At 41.9% G+C, this 18,776-nt stretch overlaps 1 protein-coding gene across 1 annotated transcript; it reads left to right on the top strand.

Moving 5' to 3' along the window:
* Positions 1 to 524: 524 nt before the first annotated feature.
* Positions 525 to 18,523, top strand: LOC119461214 (uncharacterized). Its single transcript, XM_049672009.1, has 6 exons — positions 525 to 535; positions 3,154 to 3,255; positions 6,551 to 6,696; positions 11,210 to 11,355; positions 15,688 to 15,838; positions 18,219 to 18,523. The coding sequence occupies exons 4-6, from the start codon at positions 11,291 to 11,293 to the stop codon at positions 18,351 to 18,353; spliced, it is 351 nt and encodes a 116-aa protein (XP_049527966.1). The 5' UTR covers positions 525 to 535; positions 3,154 to 3,255; positions 6,551 to 6,696; positions 11,210 to 11,290; the 3' UTR covers positions 18,354 to 18,523.
* The last annotated feature ends 253 nt before the right edge of the window (positions 18,524 to 18,776 follow it).

The following is an 18,776-nucleotide window of genomic DNA, read 5'->3' as shown; positions in this document are numbered from 1 at the left end:
ACTCCCAACTATTAGGGTTGTACAATGTTTAACTATGGAGCTCATTCATAGTGGTGGCAATTATGTTACATAAAAACCTTGAATGGCATTCATACTAATTTCAAATTGATCAATACTGATCAAGCCATTTAAGGAAACTACCTGTTGGTTGTCTCATAGGCAGCAACTGTCCTGGTGGGAAATGCAGAAATTTTTTACGCACTCTGAAGATATGTTGTGAAACTGGCTTGCTGCTAGCACCAGGATAACCATAAAGTGCGGCTTAAATTCAGTGCATTAACAGTGCCGGTCTCTTTTTCACACTGATTTGCTGTGACCTTCAGAAGCACATTGTTCTCTGGTGGTGCGGGCGTGGTGCATACCTTAAATTTAATTCTGTAATGCTGTTTCAGGACATCACGAGACTGCATCCGTCCTCCTGCTTGTGTCCAAGAAGACTTCTCGTGAACGATCCTTTTCATTGAAGTTCTTTCTCGGCGCTATGGAGATAAGCTCACAAAGGCAGAAGTCTAAAGACAGAGAGCAAGTCATATACGTATACTGTGCTGTAACATACCACCTAAGCTATTGTTTGCTTTTGTTGTTGTCCTACTGCTTTTTGCCTGTCCTGCCTCCTTACAATATTTAAGGTCTGTGTCTGTCACTTTTGGTTTAGCTTTTGTGCCTTTCCACTGTGTAATGCTTGATCTTCAGCAAGTATGTTGTGATCGCCGACGCTAAACCTGTTTTCTTTTGAGTATATGGACACTGTGTCTTTCTCATGGTAAATAATTGTGCTTGAGCCGAATTATTGCTACATGCTTTGCTTTGTCTTTGAACAGAGATCACAGTGCTGATTGCAAAAATGGAATCAGAGTTATTTGTTACTCAAGTTGCTTGTGGCCTTTGTTGGTCTCAGATGTCCTATCTCCTGTTTATTGTGCACAACTCATTGCAAAGGTTCTTTTTGCCTTGTAAGTCTTGAAAGGACATTGAAGGCAAATATGAAGTCTAGCTACAGCAACTGATTATTTTCTTTTTATTCATTCTATGCTGAAAAATGACTAAGTTAGTGAGATAATCGCAATTCAGCGATCAGCTTTGAGGGTCATGGATCACCAATAGAATGACACTCTTGTGTAGGAAGTCCAATAACGTCAAACTTTTTCTTTCATATTTAATGAAATTAAAGTATTATCAATCATTGGCTACTTCTCAACAAATCATTGCCAGGATGATGCGCAGTAGTATAGCAGAGGCTGATTACACATTTTCAAAGTAGTTTTGTTGCTCTTCTGCATTGTTTTTCATATCCTCACTTTTGCACCAAGAATGTATTTGTAAATTCAGAACACTGATTCATCAGTTCAATAAAAAAAATGTTGTTCTCTATTTTATTTCCCTTATATTTCCCATGGATGAGCTCCACACCGTCCCCCTACAAGGGAGCGGTATGCAGTGTCCCTGTAGTATCCATTTAAAAATATGCTATCATTCTGTTGCACTATTACAAAGTCATTCTGAATCTTAAAAAAAAAAACTATATTACTGAGGGGTGAGGGCATATTCTATGCATTTAGGTTATTGTCAAGCTGTTTTCTTCTTTACTTTAATATCACTAGATAGACTAGCTACAGCAAACCTTTAGGCAAAAAAAACTAGGACTCAATAATAAAAATTTAATGCACTTCACTGTTTTTCCTTGTCTAAGTGGGCCCTCTGTGTATTCATATTCAGTAGTGTTATTAGCTGGTGATCACGGCCATTTCTTTTTGTTGTGTGCCTCAAATCTTTCTCCTGTCTCTTATCATTGAAGTCGGCGAATACTGCGTTTCATCATGTGTTTTTCTTCATGTAAAATGTGGCAGCAACTGAAAGTTTTCTTGTTCTTAGCAAGTCATTTTGTCACTTTATGTGATAATGCATTGTGGTGATATCGCTTTAATTGTGCACTCAAGGTGTAATTACATAACAAGAGAAATCATGTACACTTAATGCATGCCTTTGGTGGTGTATTGCAGTTGCAGCATAGTATTCAGAATGCATAATGGAAGAGCAGCGCAAAGAAGTATGCAGCAAGGAATCAAAGCAAAATAAGGGTAGTCCAAAAAGTGGCAGTGGCTGCCTAGGATTGTAGATCAGGGCAAATAAATTAACACAACTGAAGCGACCACAAACAGTTGGACGGAGACTCCTTGCATTCACTTGGGGCTGTTATGTAATTGATACGTCCATACCAACTTGCTCAATTTTCGCTATCTAGAATGCTGGTGTGACTTGCGATACAATGAAATAATCAGTTGGGATAAGTATATACCAGAACTCTGTTAGCACATTTCCTGTTTTTGCATTTTCCTAGCTGCCATATTTGGCTTTTGTGTGGTGCCAGTTTAAGTGCCTAGACACTATCCCATGCTTTGTGTTTATACTTGATGCATCCGCTTCCTATGACATTCTCGCATCTTGTATTGCACTTTGGATGATCCAGTAATGTAAATATGGTGTTACACGAAAGAAATACGGAGTTCAGTATAGAAACATGCTGTATCAGGCATGTGAACGGGTCGCCTTTGCAAAGTTCTCATCATTGTGGCTTCTGCGGCCAGTAAGCCACCCCTAGTTTGCCATTATTGTCATTGTTGCTTCCCTCAGCTAATGGCTATAATCTCTTCGATGGCATCAGATGAATATTTTTTGAAAGCCCTAATTTAATGAAGTAAACCATTTGAAAGTTGCACCTGCATTGCCTTTATTCATTTTTGGTGGCTTCCTGGCTGGAATGTTTTCTGGGCTGTTACATTCTTTATATTTTCACTGTACCATGAAATGCTTAACCACAGAGTTCTACTACAGAAGGAATCCTAATCTAGGTTAGCTCCAAAGCATAACTGTGCACGCTATTTAAGTCCTTAATGCTCAGCATTATCTGAACTTCAATGCAAACATGTCTAATAAGAATGCATCATTAGCTTGAATTTTGTGGCTTGTGCTTTCTGTAAGTTGAGACATTAATGTTTGAAATGAACTTAATTGCCTCCTTACAAAAACTGTTTGTTGCTTATCTATGCTTATAAACAAATGCATGCCACTACATTCGAGTAACTGCCGTGACTCCTTTAGAAAGTTTTGCACTGCTTGCTTCTTTTATTATTTATTTATTTTATCTTTTTGCAGTAGAAATTGTGCTGCCAACAATTACCATAAAAACAGAGCTCCTGTGTGATGCCACTGAGAACTGTGGCTCACTTTCTGATACAAGTGACCCACCAAATAATGGTGAGTTATTACACTACAGCAAATCTGACAGTGTGTTCTCAATGTAGAATATGGTAAGTGGAACCTTAGACTCACATTTAATGAGTTAGTAGATGTGCACTCAGCTATATTGCTTGCTTAACATAGTGTGAATTTCTTTGGAGTTTAACATGATTTGATCAATGGATAAAACTAAACCTTCGGTAAAGTCGAGCTCCACTATAATGAACAATCTATCATGTATCTTGCTAATATCAGCATATAATGAATACATACATACCTATAGGAAATATAGAATGTAATGAAAGTATATTTGTGTTATGTGCGACTTCGTTATAACAACGTTCAGCTGTATTTAAATTTACTGGAATTTGCCCGGAGTGAAAGATACTGAACTTAATATCCTGCCTATTCACAAGGAAGCCTGGATAAAGGAGGGTTAGCATTTTGGCTGTACAACTATCTCTAAATAATATTTGGATACTTGTAGGCACTTTTGTATGCAACACACAGTCTCATAATTGGCTTGATGCTTTGAATGACAGGCTATGGTTGATGACCTCTGTGTAGGCGATTGAAAATGTTAAACTTTATGTGTTGGACTACGTGGAAACAAAGCTGTCACTACACTTCTTCACAATGAAGTACAAGCTGTTCGGTGCAGCACATATGCAGGATGCTGTTGTATGCTTGATGGATGTTGCACAATCTCAGAATTAATTGGGGGTGTGCTGTGAAGAGCATGCTATGGTTGATTCATCATGAGTAGGTGACAAACTGTGAAACCGTTGCTGCTGAACTGCATTGAAATAACAGAGTCATTGAACTTTGTCAAGATGAAGCTACAACACTTAGGGAGGACACTATGGCTTCCTTCATGTGTGTCACACATCCATAATGAGCTGTGCAACGTGAGCAGTATGCTATGGTTGATGCCCCATGAGTAGATGACAAACTGTGCAACTGTTGCTGATGAGCTGCATTGAAATAACAGTGTCATTAAACTTTGTCAACATGAAGCATGAGTGGCTATGTACGTCTCATACGGAGGATACTATCGCATCCTTCATGTGTGTCACACATGTCCATGAGCTGTGCAGCATGAGCAGTATGTTAAAGTTAATGCTCCATGAGAAGTTAACAGACTGTGAAACTGTTGCTGTTCGATGTCACTGAAATAATGGGGTCATTGCACTTTGTCACAATGAAGCACAAGTGGCTATGTCCATCACATAAAGAGGGTGCTGTCATATATTCCACATGTGTTGCACATTAGTCAGTTGTGTTCTGTGGGAAATATGCCAAAACTGATGCACCACAAGTAGGTGAGTGAAACGAACTGTCGCTGTTGAACTGCAATTAGATAATGTAGTGTTGTGCTTCAGTGCAATTCAACGGGATAACGTTAAGACACTTTACTTACCATAGAGCTGTGTATGTAAAGCTTCCATACTGAGCCATGCTTAGCCAGATCTGCCTTCCCCTTACCTGTATCCATAGATAGACTAGAAGCTATCATTTAAATATATTATTTTGATCTGATCTGCATTGCATACAGAGGATGCTACAGTGTGTTTTGTGTGTGAAATACAGTTCCATAATCAACAGAGTATAGTGAGTAATTTGCGTGTTGATGCACCACGAGAAGGGGATCGAAACTGTTGCTGTTCAGCTGGCATTGACGAAGACAAGTTCCAATCATTATCAATACACTGGCTTTAGGTTGAGGCCTCCCTTGTTTCTCCAACTGTTTATCATTGAAATAAAGAAAAAATATGGATCCAAAGCACATCTTTTAATCGATGTGAAGCGAAGCTTTAATATAGCGGTTAATTAAATGCTTTATAACTAACAGCGTTGAATACAATTTTGTTTACTTTCATCCTATGCAACGAGTAATCTCATGGAATGTTTTTGTTTATCCACCACAAAGGTCACAACTCTATCGTCATGCAATTTGTATACTATTTACGCACTGTATCGTTCACAAGCTGCACCGAAATGCAAACTCCAATTCAAGCAGATGCACAGTGCGAAATGTATGTGCAGTGACATCGTAAGGACGAAGGCGATGTATGATGCTTGTTGAGGGAGGAATGATTATGACAGGTTTATGTACAAGAAAGTTCACCGACGATTACGATACTCCCTAGTGCGAAATTTGAGTGCAGCTATATACGTGTTTTCATTTCGCGATATATTGAGGCAAAGAATTTGAGAGAGACATGTAGCAGAGTCGGCAATCGTTGAAAATCTGATCTGCGGGTCAAGCGCATCGGCTTTTATACGTGACTCGTCGAATGTTCCACTGGAATCGCTGGTGCCACTTGGCTTGCAGAAAGTACTACACAATTCGCATCGCGCATACAATTGGATTACAAAACAATCGCAAACCATGACAATCGAAACAAGCGTGAACCGAGACCAAACCAAGCAAACCAAACAAGTGTGAGTAAGAACTGACGCGAGCAGACAATAGTACGAAACAAGCGATCTGGCTGAGACCAGATACGAGTATGCAACGAGTGGTCGGGTGGGTCAGCATGAAACCAGTTTCCCACGCATACGACGTTGAAAGAGCTGCTCTCAGTGGTCTTCGTAGTTCGCGGCCTGTGTCTTGCTCTTTCATTATTTGCTGTTGTGCTCGTTCGCTCGGTTACGCCGTTGCCAACGTTTACCCTGGGAACGGGCCATTAAGAGCTGTGCCCTAAAAAGTATGACACATATTAAACAACATTCAGGGATATTGTGCCTCTTTTGTCACAGTGACACATAGCCATTCTGGAGGTTTGGCGAAAAATGGGCACATTCCCAGGGGCACATACCAAATGGCTAAATAAAGAAACAAGTAAATCAAAGAATCCGTGAAATATAGTTAGCCATTTTATTAACAAATCTGCATGCTTCAGAGATATCTGTGAGCCGACATGAAATGGTCAGGTTTTACGTGGGAATCGTAGTGGGACATGCCTATTCTTGCCCATTGACCAGGAATGGGCATATGCATATACTTAGTGCCTAAATCAAAGAGAGTAAGGAAAATCCAGGAATCCATGAAATATAATTTACCATTCCATTAACAGATCGATGTGCTTTTGAGATTCCTCTGAGCCGGCATTATATGTTCAGGTTTTATGTGGGAATTTAATACTTGGTCATCACACAAGGGTCGTATAAGCCACTTCGCTGTAGTTTCTTATAACGTTCGCATATCCACAAATATATCTGCTGAGATAGCGACCAACCTAACAGCACACAGCAACTGGCAGCCGTGCGGAACCCGGGAACCTGTATATTCTGTTCGCTTTTCTTTTAGACACCGAAGAAGATGATGTACACAATGCAGCTGGGGACAAAGGACATCATCATGGGTTATCAACTAGCCCAGTTCCGCACTTTCCTGAAGAGGAGGAGTTCACTATAGATACAGCTGCACTACAAGATAGAGCTGAGCGTGATGAAGTAAGACTACCATTTCATTTGTGGACATTCTTCGCAAGCTATTCCAGTGAAAGGCAAATTCTTTAGCTTTTCAAGAAACAATAGACTTTAGTTTTAGTTCTGCCAGACTTTAGGATAGACACTAGACAGGCTGATATTGGCAGTTCACAAGTGTCAGTCCCTGAACTGATCTTCACTTTGTGCAAATGTTCAGATCACTTATGCCAACTTGGTTCTCTATGCCAATGTTGTTGTTATGGAGCCTTGTTGTTATGGAGCCTTGCAATACTTAATGAGCGTGTTCTTAGGGGTGGGCAGTGCTACCCGGACGAATGACAGAGGAAGAGACGATACGAGCACTGTCTCTTCCTCTGTCGTTCATCCAGGTAACGCTGCCCACCCCTAAGAACATGTTCAGTTACCAACACGCCCAGCTTGCCGACTTAATGTGCATGGTAAATAAACCTGCCCAGTCACAAGCATGTGCTGTCATAAACACATAAGCCAAATATTATACCTGTAAACACAGCATGGAGCCAACTATGTATTTCACTAAGTTGACCATCTACAGTCAAACTCGGTTATAATGAATTGCCTCGTGCACTAAAAGTAATTTGGCATATCAAGCAATTTCATATATCCAAACCAAGGTATAATGAACTTTTATGAACTTTAATGTGGTACATTACACACAATAGAATCAAGCTGCACGACACTACTGACCTGAATCTCACGATAGCATGCGTAAGTAATGCAGTAACCTGAAAGTATCTATAGCTTTCCATTGGGTTATGCATCGTATCACACGATACTTGGTTACGTCAGATAGTGCAGTCGAGCATGCTTTTCAGCATGATCGAAAACATGCGCAGAAAAAAAAACAAAAAAAAACGCTACTGCAGGCAGTTTTATGGGGCCAGTTGCAGGCACTTGGAGTTTGACATATTTAATGTCCATTTCATTTTAGGGGATCTATTTTGCATGAATATCACTACACAAGTTTTGTGTGCTTGATATAGAGCATATTTTTTTGTACCGGAGTTTGTAATAGTCGAACTTGACTATAGTTCCTCCTGCAGCTCTTTAAATTTATGTCACGTTTCACACTTATGACAGTACAGTGTAGAGCGCTTATAACGTAAGTCGCCGGAGTCGCGAATATCCGCATTATAAGCGGTACCGCACTATAACCAAAGCAACAATTTTCAAGGCCCGCACATATGCAAAACATGTGCACCGAGCTGCCACGTGTATGCGACAGTCGAGGAATGTGGCTAGAACGTTTGCATTCAATTTACAGTCAAATCTCGTTAATTCGAACCAAATCAAGCGGCGGCGCCTCCGACCGGCATTGCTCCGGCACCGCCATAGAGTAAAAGCTTAGGAGAGACCCCTCAATGTCGCGCGCGAACAAAACAAAAAAGAAAGAAAAAAAACGTGGCGGAAATTTCACCCTCTCTCAAATGGCAAGGTTGTCGATTCTGTGTTGCGCCGGAACATGCGTGTATGTGCCGACGTCTCAGCCACGCTACCGTAGCCATGCGTAGAAAATGGCAGTGAACTCTTCTTTCTCCTTTATGCTTCCTTTACTTTCTAGTCACGTGTTGACCTTGCACGCTGCGGCTACGGTGCAGAGGGAAGCAGCGGCGCTGTCCCAGGCCGGCCAATGAAACTGCCCACGCTGGCAAATGCCCGCTTCCCGATAACGGCAGAAAACGAAACTTCGGGGAGCTGGCGCCGGGCCGGCTGAAGCGGCGGCGGGTGCGCACGGTGACAGTTGAAAGTGAGGGGGGGCTACGAGGGAGGGCGAGGGGAGCCACCGAAGCGGCGGAGTTCCTGAGGCGAAATCGGCTTCCCTACCGCCCTCCTCCCTCACATTCCACGGTCTCCGCGTGCGCCCTTCGCCGTGCCGTGCTGGCGCCGCCCGCTCCCTGAAGTTTTGTTTACTGCCGTTATCGTGAAGCGAGCGTTGACAGTTTCGTGGCCTTCGCTTGCTATGCGCGCCGTGATATTTCACGACTCGCACTCAAGATTCTGGTTTCAGCCTCACTGGCTGTTCGTTCGCACCATGTGCCCTTCTCCTCCACTTCGTCTCTCTTTCTTCCTCGAGCACTCCTTGGGGCGCCTGTTTGAGGGGAGCATTTGCCGTCTCCACTGACTTCCGTACTCCCAGGCAGCCGCACTGTAACCGGTATTACGCTTCCCGCAACTGCACTATAAGCGATACATGTATACATGGAGTGCTATGGGAAAATTAACGGGAGTCTGAAAAGACCGCACTATATCCGGTCCTGCACTATAAGCGGTTACGTTATAAGTGGTCTATACTGTAGATGAAATACGGCGGCAGCTGGCCATACTTCGTTGCTTAATAAACTTGAATTTTGTACTTTCAGTGTTCAGCAATGGTCACACGCTTGAGTTGTACTGCATCTTCTTTCTTAGCCATTTTTAGCCTCAATCCTCTAGGGGTGCGTGAATATAAAATTTTAAATGTCAATGCGAATTCGAATAATAAAATCAAAGTGCCAATTGAAAACAATATTTTTTGAATACAAATACTATTGGTATTGCAAAAAATGCATTTTTTTTCACCAACCAGAGGTATGAAAAAAAAAAAACCCAACTTTATTGCACAGCAAATAACGTACAAAAAAATGATGCTTTGTGGCCTGCAGAATTCTCTAGTACAACATTTTGGCTTGACAATACCATGACTGCAGTTATTTAATGCTGTCCTGAAGGAAGGATACCTAGAAGAGCTACTCACTGGACACACTAGTGTCTGGTATCGGCAGGTATCTCTACACGAGTTGAGCTATCAGTGGGCACAATGCTTACACCACCACTCACATAGATCTCTTTGGTCCAATATAGTTCTCATGGACGTTTCCAACCTCCTATATTTTTTTGTATTCTTCTTCTTAATTTCTTTCGTGACTGCTTTTTCTCTCCTCTATTCTTTCTGTCTTTCATTTCCCCTTCCCCAGTGCAGGGTAGCAAACCAGAATATTTTCGGGTGAACCTCCCTGCCTTTCCCACACTGTTTCTCTCTCTCTCTTTGGCCCAAAATTTTATCATACAAAAATCTTTCAACCTGTGCTTGTGACAGCGAAAATTGCTGCTGCAAGCAAGTGAAAATTGCTGCTGGTTGATGAGCTTATCAAAGTCTTTCCACAGTGCTGACGTGGAAGGAGAGAAGCTTTCAGAAGTTTTTGTTGTTGAGGACATGTCTAGGTTCCTTGGTGTTGAAGTTTTCCTTGCTTCAAAGCCAGCTTTTTAATCCAGTTTCACCATTGAAGCATCCTGTTGGTACCCAACTACTTTAGAACGAGGGTCTATAAACATTGCAAAGCTTGCTAATTGGTCATATTTGTAGTTTGGTAACTGTGTTTTTAGGCACTTAGCCAAATTAGTTGCAGACAGAGGTTTACACCTGGTGGCTGGTGTTGTCCAGATTCATGAAGAGGCAGCACAGTGTAGGTACTTGAGCTGATAGTGTCGGGTCGCCATAAGCACCAGCAGGGCCCGTGACAGTGCCCAGTCTTATTTTTTACATGCTTCACTGCTCGGGAAATATGCTTCACCGCAATACATTTTTTTATGCTTAGCCGCATAACATGGCTGTTCTGTGGCGAAGCTGACTTAAAGAATCGACAACAGCAATTTTCGGGGGTTTGAATATTTCGAATAGCAAAAATTTACTTTCGAATAGAATCAAATACTAACATATTCGAATCGAATATTCGAAGTTTCGAATGTTTGCACACGACTACAATCCTCTAATCTGTTTGCATGTATAAGCACGTTAAGTTTAAGCCTGTAAGTTCTGCACTACGACTAAAGAATCGTTGCAATGTCGAGCAAGTCATCGTCACTCCATTCGCTCCTTGTTTTCTCAGCGCAAAGTGTTGCGCATGCCTCACTGTGCTGGTACGTGTGAAGGGTACTTTAAAGAAGCCAATAACAGAACTTAGCAAGTTTCAATAACATTTACTGTGCCACAATGTTCCAAATATAAGAAAATGCATTGACAGCCGTGACATCACGCTGATGTACCATCTCTGGGGTTCTGTCGCGAAATTCACGAAATGGAAGTTTGGAGTTCATTTCTCTTCGGGTAATCTACATCTTATCGCGAAATGAACAAAAATAGGCTTTTGAAAGAGTGCTTTATCGGTGTTTCTCTTTAGTGACCCTTCAAGCTATGTGAATGCATCACTAGTCTTCACACCAGTGGCGCACCGACGGGGGGGGATTCGGGGGTTGTAACCCCCCCCTGAGGCCGACTTAACCCCCCCTTTTGTTTAACCCCTTTTCTTTCCTTACGCATTTGAGTACTGCAACTAAGATGTAAGACGCGCAATCGTCTGCACACTCGCAAAAAGCGCATTTTTTTACAATTTCCCGTGAATAAATCGAAATTAGTGCTGTTCAGATGGTATTGGCAAACTGTCAACCCCCCCCTGGCAGAGATCCTGGGTGCGCTACTGCTTCACACCAATAACTTGTTGGTTGGTACACTGTTGTGCAGGCGAATCTCCGATTGTGGTCTCCAAATGGCCTGTTCCCAAAGTTCTCGTCATATGTTCAGCCCCTTCTGCATGGTGCCTCGATGATGGCACAAAGGCACAAGGCGCTCTCCTGCGCTCTGCGCGATGAGATCATCCAGTTCCTAAAGTGAGTAAGAGGGAACAATTGTTTTGCACTGCCTATTGCCTCGCGACTAGCATCCTACCATCATCATTGCACAACCAAGGCACCAAGGAGGTGAACTATCAGCTCAAATTGAAACACAAACGATTCTAAAACTACTTCATGGATGCCTAATCCTACCCCTCTAGCAATCTGACCACTTCTTGGTTTTTTTTCCATTTCCAGCATTCTTAACTGGGCATGTCCTTCCTAATTTCCAGATTCCAGTTTCCAGATTCACCTACATTTGTAACAGTGGCTCCAAAATATACACTTCGGACTACTCCATGCTAAGAAACAAGCTACAGAGCAATTACATGTCACACTTCCATGTAATTACATGGAACTGGCGTTCTGATCAGTTATTATTTGTTTGCATTTCAATTTGTAGTAGTACATGAATATCTGAGAAAATAATTATTGAGGCTGCCCAGATATCATAGTCTTTAACTGACAAGTGGAAAAATTAAGAAGGACGTGCCCAATAAGGAATGCTAGAAATGGAAAAAAACTAAGAAGTGGTCAGATTACTAGAGGGGGTAGGATTAGGCGTGGTAATTAAGACATCCTACCAGTTGGGCCTTATTTAACAAAGTCGCATTAGAAATGAATGTACCTCCGTTATAAGCATCTATTCGTTGCACGCTGACATTGGCGTGAATTTACTTTGTCATGTTGATTACTGTTATATGAAGGTGTGACCATGACTATGCAGTCTGCTACCGAGGCACAAGAAAGATTGCAAATTTGAAATTTTGTTTTCCATCGAATGTCTCCTGAAGCTGCCTAAGTAAACCTTGGTGTCGCTTAGCACACTTGTGTATTATTTTGGGCTGCAAGGCTGTGATCATTTTAATTAAGTGACCTTTTCAAATATATATATATATATATATATATATATATATATATATTCTTATTCTTAAGGCATTACATTACCATAAAATTTGACTTTTTTTCGTCCAGGACCAGGAGAAATTTTTCTTCCGCTGCAAAGTGTTCTTTCCGGAAAACTCGTATTGGGTTTTTCTTTTTTGTAGGTTCGTGCCACTCTCAGGTAGACGATGATTTTCTTTTTTGTGAAACTTCCACCTGCAGTGTTCATAAATTAATGCAAAAGTCGTTAAATTTAGCGATATTCTAGTCCACCTAACAACTTTGCCGTTTTAAGTAATAGTTACTTTTTTAGTGACCTAAGTAGCCAGTAAATTGCCCTAGAAACTTTCTTAAGGTGGGATGCGGGGGAAAAAATCTCAGTTTTCGGCAGAAAAACGCATTTTCTAGTTTTATTTGTTTTGGTTTCCTAGACATATAAGGAAGCTCATCACCAAGTTTGGCTGCAATATGCGCCATAGAAAAGAAGAAAATGGATTCTATTCTTGTGACGGTGGCGTGCGCTCGCGTTGCGAGCACTCATGAACGCATTATTCAAGACGTGGCCACAGAGCGGACAAGAAACTAAACACGGAGTGAATGCCCGCATTAAAAAGTGTGTTTTTCACGCATTTCAATCATGGGAGACCTTCCATCGAGAGTACAGCAGATCGCGAAGTAAAAATTAAAAAAGGAAAAACATAATTCTGGTTGTGGTTCCTTTGTCTACGAGCGCAGACAAGGGCGCTGGACTGCTCCGTAGCTGAGAAATAGCATAGGCGACTTGAAGCAATTGTCGCACAGCAGGTTCGAATTGAAGAGGAGGGTCAAACCTATGGAGCAGGGCACTTTGAATAATTATGTTTGGTCTTGAGATAAAATTGAGTGTTCTGAAATCTTTGAGCTCATTTTTCTCAGTTTGCCCTTTTTGGCTGAACAAGACATTTAGGAAAACTATCATTTCCAAACTGGTTCGCCAAAATCTGCTTTCAAGGTGGTTTCATGACTGAAATTTTGTCAGTAACAAGATGAGGTATTTTTTAAATCCCTAAATATTTTCCAACACAGAAAATTATCAGATGTCTGACATATAATGACAACAGAAAAAATGAACTCAGTTTTTAGAGTGATGACATTTTTCACAGAAATAACATAAAAAATATGTGACTGGCCTAATCCTGCACTATAAACCATCTAGAAGGTACCTGATCACAAACAATTAGTATATCTTCATTATTTTTAAATTTTCCTAAGCTGACACACCTGATTGCTCAATATGGCAGCTAAAAGTTCTTTTCTGTTCGTGCTAGGGTACTAAAATTTAGAACATATTCTAATGACAAGAAGATAAACCATTCCTGGAATTTTTATTAAGATTGGTGCAGCAGTTTAAAAGTTGACTCTTCGGCCCCGCATCCCCCTTTAAGAGACTTTGGCTAATTCAATGGTTTGTTACTCGTTACTACAAACCCCACATTAACAAACTTTTGATATTACTGAACTTTTCAGGTATCCCTCCGCTGACTTCTTATAGTTTCAATGTAAAAATATTTCAGTACTATGAACTTCAGAATACCGAACTTTTCAGAATAACGATCGTTATTCAGTTTCCATGTCATGTTAACAACGCCTCAGTAATTTGAACTAATATTCCAAAATCAGGGGTTTCTTAGAATTCCGTGTATCCAGTCAAGGCAGCCGAAACAAACAGGTATCGCTTAGCAACGGAGGCGCATCTCCTTCTTTCGCCCTTCTTTCTGTGCACCTCTTTCACACTTTCTACAGCCACACTAGCTATGCACGTGGAGAAATGTAACCTCCGTACTTGCGGGGTTGCCGCACGGTCACAATTTGCACTTTTCGGGCGGTGTCATGTATGTGCGCTTGCGCTAATAGTTCAGATGTCTGCCTCGAGTGAGACAGTTCCGATTTCCACGGCAAGGAATGTGAAAAACAAACACACAACAAAAAAACATTGTGCTTTGGAGGCAACATGGAGCTTCCTTTTTGTTGGTAGTTTTATCGGCATCAGCGTCTGTTTTGAGCACGTCTCTCTTATTACACGGTGCTTTGGTGGTGCGTGGGGCTGGAATCTATGGCGAATAGCAACAATGCAGGCCAAGAGCCAACAGCGACGTCTTCGTGGATAGCTCATATGGTGACAACTTATGAACTGATGGGTTAATGGGTGGAATGATTAATTCTGGGGCTTTCAATATAAGGATTTTTCAGAATAACAAACCATTTACCACGGTCCCCTGAAGTTCGGTATGTCAAGATTTCACTGTAGTATGTCCCTCCATTTGTTCTTGCTTCTAAAGGTTATGGAAGAGTTTATTAGGCATCTGGGTACATCAAAGCTGATTTTCTCGGCAGAGGACTACTTTGAAATTTAGAAATGATATGAGACAGTCACGATTGTAAGGTAAAGGTGTAGTTGGGGCACCCGAAAAAAAGAACTTAAGCATGCACACTAATATAAGGTGATGTAGAGTATCCTATGTATTGTTTAGACTTGGCGGGGTCCTTGCCCGAAATACTGAATAATCTTAATAAATTCTTGGAATTCTCGCTGTAGGTTATTATGCATGTAAAAATATGGTACTGCCTCGCCTGCCAAGGTTTATTAGTTGCTACAATATGCGCTGTCATCTAAAATCTAGATGTCCAGAAATGTGGCGCTGCTACCGCCATATTGAAGCAGTAACTGAATCTATCAGCCTCGTACATAAAGTGGGGGGGTGACTTCGAGGCTAAGGATTCTGGGAAAACAACTTCACCTTATATTCAAATAAATATGGCAAGCAGCTTTCTCTTTTCACATTTCAGCCGTTGTCTTGTTACTGCAGGAGGTAGTCTAAAGTTATAATTCAGAAAATAATAAGGAAGACATCTAGGAATGATTAACAAGTTAAAAAAAAATAGAAATCGTCATCATTATTTATTAACTTATTGGCAATACCTCGAAAACCCTGTACACAGGGTTTTACATGAGGGGTGGGTGAAAAACAAGTTCACGCATGTTAGGTGATGTTGCCAAAAGTGACTCAGTGATTGAAGTGAGTAGGGTTGACATGAAGGACGGTGTTTAAAGGAAGATTGTTCCATTCAATGGCTGTCTTGATAAAAAACTATTAAAGGTGCATGGCAGTGCAAACACGGGGAGGGTATACAGCTTTAACATGCAACATCACTTAGACACTTAACTGAAGAGGGAGTGTTTTGGGTAACGACTTGGCAATATTGTTACAAAAAGAAGTAGCCAACACTGCTTCCACCACTTTGCAGATTGCCATAGACTTGATTTGCCACGTTTGACTTGATTTTCTACTGCATAGAACTTGGAATGTCACTTGAGTACTTCTGGCTGCACCTAAACAAACTTTTTGAGATAAAGTTTTGATAGGAATCCAGTTGTTTTCATGCCTCCCTGGCTGCCTCGTGCAGTGAACACAAGCTGATCCAGCACACGAACACGTCAGTCATGCGCTGGGAGTACTGTGCGCTGGGGCGGTCCTTGGCTGTACGGTACCCCAACATGGTCTGGGATCACCCCAAGCCTGGCACGCAGCTGCCTTACAAACAGAAGAATGCTTGGGTGAGTAGAGATGCTGTGCAATATTAACACAGATTAATGCAAGAATGAAGTTGGAAGAAAAAGAGTGTACCCATGTCTGTGCACAAGTTAGTGCTTGCTGGAGAGAGGGAGAGAGAGATAAGAAAAGAGCAAAGGAAAGGCAGGGAGGTCAACTAGGAAAAAAGTCAGGAGTGCATAAGACAGGCATTACCAAATCATGACTGGCAGCTTACCACAATCCTTGAAAAGAAAAGTATACAATTGTTGCATTGTACATATGGGGCAGAAACTTGGAGGTTAACAAGAATGTCGCAGTTTCGCCCAAAAGGCAATGCATCGATTGCGATAGCAAATTAGCAGAGAGCCATAGGAAGCCGTATCGATTTGTAAACATTCGCTTACTGACTAAATTAACAAGCATATAGTGTCAGCGCGCACAGCAAACATGAACACATCACACTCGATGATCGCGAACACTCACTGTCAAAACGCTGGTATGAGGAAACAAGGCAGCAGCAACAAGTGAAGTGAACTTCGTGCTGTTGTCTATCGCTTCAACGCAAACTTAGCGCCGAGAACACACAACACGCACAAAGCTACGAGTCGCCGACACACCTAGACTGTGCCCCCAACGCAGATCACTCTCAAGATGTGACTGCGCGCAGCCGTCACATAAGCAGTTGCAGCCAGAACAGTATTTACCCACTAATTACGGTATTTACCCAATTATAACGCAAGCCTTTTTTTTACCAAGAAAATTTGGCCGATAATTGCCTGCAGTCGGAATAATTACAGTCGGACACGAAACCAAAAGCACCTTCGCGCTGGTTATGTTTTCTCACATAACACGGATGTATTGCGGCAAATCTGCCTTTAACCAAATGTGCGGCGAAGCTGACTTAGGAAATCGGCTGCCACTAGCTGTGCAACACATAGACTGCTGCCAATTTTTCTTGCTAAAAAATTGGATGCGCATTGAATTTCTACTTTTTTAAAGAGGCTTATTGTCATTTATATGTTAGTTTTCTGCTTTGGACACATAGAAAGTGAGCGTGCATTGATTTGGGGGCGTGTTAGGATAAGGCAAATACTGCCAAATAAGTCAGCAGTGTGTTTTAGCGTTTCTTCTACATATTGTTTAATTCGACCCGCCGGATAATTCGATCAATTTCGTCGGTCCCGCGAAAATTGAATTAGTGGAAGTCACCGTATTGTAAGTGGCATCTTCACCAAATGGCACAAACCTGTCTTTTTGCTTAGTGGTGCACCCTAATTGTCTGGAACCAGCAGAGTGTATTCAACGTGAATCATTCCTTTCCTTAGCAGTAGCAGTAGGCATGTTTTCTTTCTCGCATCATTTCGAACCTGTGTATCCCAAAACAACAGGCCAATGTCCATTGGGCCACAGACAGAAGCACACTTCTTTCATGCCAATGCCAACTAGCGTTTTCAGACGATTGACATGTGACGCGGTCACACGTTGCACATCAACAATTAAAAAAATCATAGTTTCGCTCGAAAGGCGGGAAACTTACAGCAATAGCAAAATATTACGCAACTACACGAAGTAATATTCACAGTTTCACCCGCCGTATTGCAGTAAACATTCGCCTACTAATTAATTAACAAGCATGGTGTCAAGCACGCACAGGCAAACATGAACAGATCTCACTCAGTGACCGCGGATGCCCAATGTCACATCGCTGGCATGATGAGTAGCGAGAGCAGATCTCACTCAATGACTACGGACACTCAATGTCACATCGCTGACGTGATGAGCAGCGAGTGAATTCCATTTCATGCTGCCACATGCTTCAACGCACACTAGACGCACAAATTCTAATTGACATTAAGAGAAAAAAGTGGAGCTGGGCACGCCATGTAATGCGTAGGATGGATAACCAATGGACCATTAGGGTTACAGAATGGATACCAAGAGAAGGGAAGCACAGTCGAGGAAGGCAGAAAACTAGGTGGGGTGATGAAGTTAGGAAATTTGCAGGCGCAAGTTGGAATCAGCTAGCGCAAAACAGGGGTATTTGGAGATCGCAGGAAGAGGCCTTCGACCTGCAGTGGACATAAATATAGGCTGATGATGATGAGGCATGCGAAAACAGCACATCGAAAGCCACCAGCTATGTCAGCTCGCCCAACTTTTGCAGCCACCACACTCACCTACAGAATCGGGCACGTTCGCGGCTGGGCTGTAGGAGGAGGCGCCCGCTAACCTGCCGCCCTTACTGATTCTCGGATATAGCACAGTCTTGACATTGCTTTGCAAAGGAGATATTTCAAATAGGCACTGAGAGGGTTCTCATAGCTGTGCGAGTGATTCTTTGTCTCGTGAAGATTGCTGGTGTAACTTGTTTTGTACTTTTTCTTACTCTTCTGTGCATTGCAGAGTGTCTTCATAAGACGCCTCACTGCATCAAGAAAGGCCCTGAAGTGGAGGAGGAAGAAGAAGCTTCTGAATTCATATTGGACTCCCCAAGGATCTACATCTACAATTAGGACTCCACCCACCACTGCTTCCTAGGCTGCTAAAACGCTGCATACGAGCAAGTGTTCAAAGCCTTCAGCTACCACCGTGATGGCTATATGCAGTGTCTAAAGATGTTAGCAGAATTGTACAATGCAAACAACAGAAGCCTTCTCTACCCCTGCAAGAAATAAAAGTATTCCTGTATAATTTTCTGAGATGTTGCTCGACGCTTAGTCGGCTGCATATGGCATATCAGAGTTTCTCAGAATGGCCAGTTGTAGCTATTCCAAACAAGGTCAAATGTTTACAGTAAGTTGGAAGTGATCGACAGAAGACAAACAAGGGAAGTCTTGAGCCACTGTTTCAATAATAAGTACTTGTATTCATCAGGGCAGCAATTGCTTTCCTATACTTGGTTTTGTATTTTGTAGGCAACACTGCAAAAGCTATGCAAGTGCTAGTACAGTCGTGGAAGTC

This window comes from Dermacentor silvarum, chromosome 8 (genome assembly GCF_013339745.2).
Source record: "Dermacentor silvarum isolate Dsil-2018 chromosome 8, BIME_Dsil_1.4, whole genome shotgun sequence".
NCBI lineage: Eukaryota > Metazoa > Arthropoda > Arachnida > Ixodida > Ixodidae > Dermacentor > Dermacentor silvarum.
This window is presented reverse-complemented; position numbering and strand designations above follow the sequence as displayed.

What these genes read in the sequence shown, in the direction of transcription:
- LOC119461214 (XM_049672009.1), top strand. Translation starts at nt 11,291, where the DNA reads ATGATGGCACAAAGGCACAAGGCGCTCTCCTGCGCTCTGCGCGATGAG. An exon ending in GAGATCATCCAGTTCCTAAA is followed by an intron (nt 11,356 to 15,687) that starts GTGAGTAAGAGG and finishes TGCCTCGTGCAG; the next exon opens with TGAACACAAGCTGATCCAGC. An exon ending in ACAAACAGAAGAATGCTTGG is followed by an intron (nt 15,839 to 18,218) that starts GTGAGTAGAGAT and finishes TGTGCATTGCAG; the next exon opens with AGTGTCTTCATAAGACGCCT.